At 29.1% G+C, this 4600-nt stretch overlaps 2 protein-coding genes across 2 annotated transcripts; one reads left to right on the top strand and one right to left on the bottom strand.

Moving 5' to 3' along the window:
- The first annotated feature begins 189 nt into the window (after positions 1 to 189).
- On the top strand, positions 190 to 1377 carry LOC108727533 (uncharacterized). Its single transcript, XM_018455685.1, has 5 exons — positions 190 to 264; positions 352 to 516; positions 643 to 844; positions 929 to 1095; positions 1178 to 1377. Exons 1-5 carry the CDS (start codon positions 234 to 236, stop codon positions 1375 to 1377), a joined length of 765 nt encoding a protein of 254 aa, XP_018311187.1. The 5' UTR covers positions 190 to 233.
- Positions 1378 to 2286: 909 nt separating this feature from the next.
- LOC108727532 (uncharacterized) lies at positions 2287 to 3439 on the bottom strand. The gene is made up of 3 exons (XM_018455684.1): positions 3050 to 3439; positions 2553 to 2973; positions 2287 to 2468 (listed from the first exon to the last, which is right to left on the bottom strand). The coding sequence occupies exons 1-3, from the start codon at positions 3437 to 3439 to the stop codon at positions 2287 to 2289; spliced, it is 993 nt and encodes a 330-aa protein (XP_018311186.1).
- Between the last annotated feature and the right edge of the window lie 1161 nt (positions 3440 to 4600).

The raw sequence follows: 4600 nt of genomic DNA, 5'->3' as shown, positions 1-4600 counted from the left end.
TCGCTAATTTCAAGGACATGGTAAAATATTCCTTATATTTTATATTTATTAATTAACAATATATCCTCTCTCTCTCTCTCTCTATATATATATATATATTTATTTATTACAACTAATATACACATTTTAAATTTTAGGACCAATTTAAATGTGCATATTGTAAGTGGACATTGAAATATGATCAATTTGCACAGCATTCTTGTTTTGCGGATACAAGCGTGGACTCACTAGTCATGGATAGTGAAAGAAACGTTTTTGTACCAGGTATATTGAATTTTACAATAATACTAATTTCCACAATACATTGTTAATAAATTGTACAGTCTATTTTACTAATAGAAATTATTGTAGAAATTGAAAATATGGAAGACACGTTTGATAAGAATAGGCTCGACGAGGATCTTATTACAGCTGTACAAAACAGACCTGCGTTATATGATTTTCGTCTACCATTAAAGCAAAGAGGAAAAAAAGAAAAAGATGATTTGTGGAATGAGGTCAGTATCTATTTAAAAGGTAAAATTGAAATATTATATAATTATGAAGTTATATAAATAACATATGTGTAATGTCAATATGAAGTTGAAGTTGAAATTTTTTAAACTTGGCCTTGTAATTGTAGTTATAAATTTTATATTGTAGGCTCGTACACACCATCTGAAGCTGAAAAGAGATGGAACTATTTAAAAGATTGCTACCGAAAAGCAAGAAATTTGTTTAAGAAACGACAAGTTATTCAGCAAAGAAGTGGCTCAGCTGGTACATCAAAATCAGAATCAATTATGCCGTCTTTTCGACATTACGATTCTATGATGTTTTTAAATGATATCTTAGAACATCGTCAGTAAGTACAATAATTGCTTAATTTATAATTACTAACTTTGATAGTTATTTAACACTTATAATATTTCCTTAATATTTATTTCAGAACTGTGACTTCTTTAAGAGAATCAACAGGTAACCAACAAGCCTCTACATCGACAAGAACGTTACCTCACATAAATTTGAATGACGTACAATCAAACATGGAGAACGACAGCATGGAATCTGAATCATCTGTATATTCACACTCAGTTCCATCAGTAAAATCAAAAAGTATAATTACTAATTATTATATTTACAAATTAAACTTTAATTATTGAGATATAAATTAATTAATGTATTATTTTGTTAACAGAAAGAAAAAGGTCTCTAAGTTTAGTTGAAGATGCAACTCTTCTAAATGCATTAACAGAAAATAAGGATCCAAGCCCCATTGATGGATTTGTACTACGTTTAGCTGAAGGTTTACGAAGACTTACATATAAACAAAGATCGAAGTTAGAAATAGAATTTTTGAAAAGACTATATGAAATTGAAGAAGCAGAAGAAGTTTAAAGAGAAAGGTTTATCTTTAAAAACTCATATTTTTACAGCTATATTTAAATTATAACGTTAAAAACAAGAAATACTATTATTTGTTTGCAATTTACATCGTAGTAAATTATTTTTTCTGCATACTACCAATTAATGTTATAATTTAAATATAAATATAGAATTATATATTTAGGATCTCAATGTGTTCCAAAGTTAGTCCTTTTTATAACTTTATGACATTTTTCGTTATTTTATTTACTATAAACAAGTATATTAAAAGTTATAAATCTTCTAATATTGAAAATATTTAAAAGTTAAAAAAATATATATGTTAAGTGTCTAACTTTATAAGAGAGATTTACAAAGAACTTTGTTTTAGAGAAAAAGTATTAAAATTGTATGTATATATTAATTCATATGGTACAAAAGAGTGTGATAAAAAAAGTCTGAAGATAGTATAATAATTCGAACCTAGTAGACTTATTGTTAGTTAGAATTAAGATTATAAAAGATTTATATATATAAAGAACTTTATGTTTTAGAGGCTTTCACAGGTATTTTCTTTACTATCGCTAGAAGGTTTTCGAGTTATTGCCGTGTGTTTCTTCATTCTTGATGCCAATCCCTCGCCCTGATGAAGTGAACAGCAGTGGTTCACGAAACGTTAGCATCAAAAATAAAGAAATACATGGCGATAACCCGAAAACCTTCTAGCGACTATAAAGAACTTTGTTTAAGAGATAAAAGCATTAAAACTATATATTGATTTATGTGATAAAAAGAGGATGTGACAAAAAAAGACTGAAGATAGTATAATTCTAAGATAAGATCATTTTAGTTTCTAAAAAAAGGAATAAAAGTCTATCCATACATGTATAAGATACTTATAGAGAATAAATAATAAAAGAATTAATGTTTTCGACATTTTATTTAAAAATCGTTTTTATAAGCCTTTGTCCATTGTTGTGTTATAGCTCCAGTTGTATAAAAGTATTGTGCAAATAAATCTCTGACAGTAGTTCCATTAAATGTATCATTTTCTACAATGTTTTCAAATAATGTTTGATTACTATTTGGATCTTGTTGAGAAGTTACCGAGTATGTTCTTTGTTCTATGGGAAGATTTAAATCTTTCAACATCAAGAAATTATGTAAGCAAACAGTTGCTTGAACAATTAGAATTGCATTATCAATACTTGTTGCAATTGGCCTTCGAAAGATTCTCCATTTCGATGTCAAAATACCGAAAGCACATTCAATAACTCTCCGAGCACGACTTAATCGGTAATTAAATACTTTTTTTTTAATATTTAAATTACAAGATCGAGAATATGGACGCAGCATATATGAAGTCAAAGCAAAAGCTTCATCAGCTACTATAACATAAGGTAATCTAGAATCTTTTACTGAAATTGATGTTTCTTTCGGTAACTTTAAATAATTATTTTCTAATTGATACTTAAGTTCACTATCGTGAAAGATTCCTCCGTCATTTCGTCTACCTTCTGCACCAATATCTACCATTGTAAAGCAACAATTGGCATCTGCAAGTGCCATGAGTACAATGCTGTGAGTATGTTTGTAATTGTAATATGTTGAACCGCTATGTGGTGGAGCCTGAAAAATTAAAATAATACAAATAAGAATATCGCAAAAAAGAAAAAATAACTATTAAAATACACATGCACTATACTTGAAGCATAATATGTTTTCCGTCAATGGCACCAATGCAGTTTGGAAAATTCCATTGTTCTTCAAACTCTTTTGCTTTTTGCATCCATACAATTTCTTTATTTTCAGAAAAAACTTTATTTTTTAAACAATTCCAAATAGCTTGACATGTTTCTGATACTATCTTTGATACTGTATTTAGTCCAACTCGAAATGCAAACGAAATTGAATGCATAGAATCACCTGATGCTAGGTATCGTAAACAAATTTCTAATCGTGTACACGCTAGTATTGAAGGTCTCACAACATCTTGTTTTGTAATACTTGGCTCAATTAACTTCAATAATTCATGAAATACATTTTTATTCATTCGTAAATATTCTAAATATTTATGAGAATCATTATGTCTCATTTCATTAATTAAATTATCACTGTCCCCTTGTAGATATCTATTTTCCTCACTAAATATTTGCCGAATCCAAATTCTTTTTTTATTAATCTTTCTTATTTTTCTTTGTAAATATTTATATAATAAAATGACTTTAATTAATTCTTTTCTTCGAATTTGTTTATGCCAACTTAGTTGTTGACTACTTTTCCACTGCTTTATTTTAGTTAATAGGTGTACCTTCATTATATCCAAATATGTTTTATATTTTACCATGTCCTTGAAATTAGCGACACAGTGAGATATGACGTCAAATTCTGTAACAAGCATTTATTTATACACATGTATTTTGCATCTTGACAGATAATTTGGGAAACGCGACAATTTAATAACCTTAAAACATACTTCGTTCGTATATATGTACACAGCACACATACATAGAAATAATAGATAAACTTACATTTATTCTTGTCTTCCACGCACGATTGGAAAATCGCTTCAATATCGGGCACAAATGTCTTAAATTCACGTTTAATTTCACACAATGTTGGATTTCTCAACAATATTTCACTCAATTCCGTTACGGTTGCGAAAGAATTGTTTTATCATGGGGAACCCGGGTGTGAAAAAGCGGAACGGAATCATTCTGATTGGTTAACCCCCATCCTGCTTCCTTTCCGTTACTGTTCCGTTCCGCTATTTCTTTCTCCATCGGGACGCACCCTTACGCGGAAAATCTGTGCCATGGGACGGCACCCTTAGGGTGCAGTCCCATGGAGCGTACCGCGCGTATCGCGGATTAGCGGATCGAAAATCTGATCAATTGCGGACCTTCCGCTGTTCTTGATTCGCTGCCGTTCCGCTGAAGTCATTATTTAGCGTATTAATCGAGCGGATTGAGGTTAACATAAAGAGGAAAAATTACAAGAAACTGCTATTTTTCTTTAATCTTTCTTGACATCAACAATTATGAATGAAGAAAATATAAGTCCTGTGAGTAGCATATAGCATTTTGAAATATTATTTTCGTAATATTTATAATATTTATTAATTATAATATTTTAAGGTTAGTTTAAAATTTGATGAAGCATATTTTTGTTTACTCTAAATATTTGTAATTTGTAATTCATAATATAAATACGGATATAAATATTGTATTATGAACTGCAAATTACAAATTGTTAT

The sequence above is a fragment of the Mycetomoellerius zeteki genome, unplaced genomic scaffold (assembly GCF_001594055.1).
Source record: "Mycetomoellerius zeteki isolate Tzet28-1 unplaced genomic scaffold, Tzet1.0 scaffold504, whole genome shotgun sequence".
NCBI lineage: Eukaryota > Metazoa > Arthropoda > Insecta > Hymenoptera > Formicidae > Mycetomoellerius > Mycetomoellerius zeteki.
The sequence above is the reverse complement of the archived record's forward strand: the minus strand, read 5'-3'. Positions and strand labels throughout refer to the sequence as shown.

Coding starts and splice junctions, on each gene's coding strand:
- LOC108727532 (XM_018455684.1), bottom strand. CDS start 3,439: ATGAGACATAATGATTCTCATAAATATTTAGAATATTTACGAATGAAT. Junction 2,974..3,049: donor GAAAACATATTATGCTTCAA/GTATAGTGCATG, acceptor TTAATTTTTCAG/GCTCCACCACATAGCGGTTC. Junction 2,469..2,552: donor TCGAAGGCCAATTGCAACAA/GTATTGATAATG, acceptor ATCTTCCCATAG/AACAAAGAACATACTCGGTA.
- LOC108727533 (XM_018455685.1), top strand. CDS start 234: ATGGATAGTGAAAGAAACGTTTTTGTACCAG. Junction 845..928: donor GATATCTTAGAACATCGTCA/GTAAGTACAATA, acceptor TATTTATTTCAG/AACTGTGACTTCTTTAAGAG. Junction 1,096..1,177: donor TCCATCAGTAAAATCAAAAA/GTATAATTACTA, acceptor TTTTGTTAACAG/AAAGAAAAAGGTCTCTAAGT.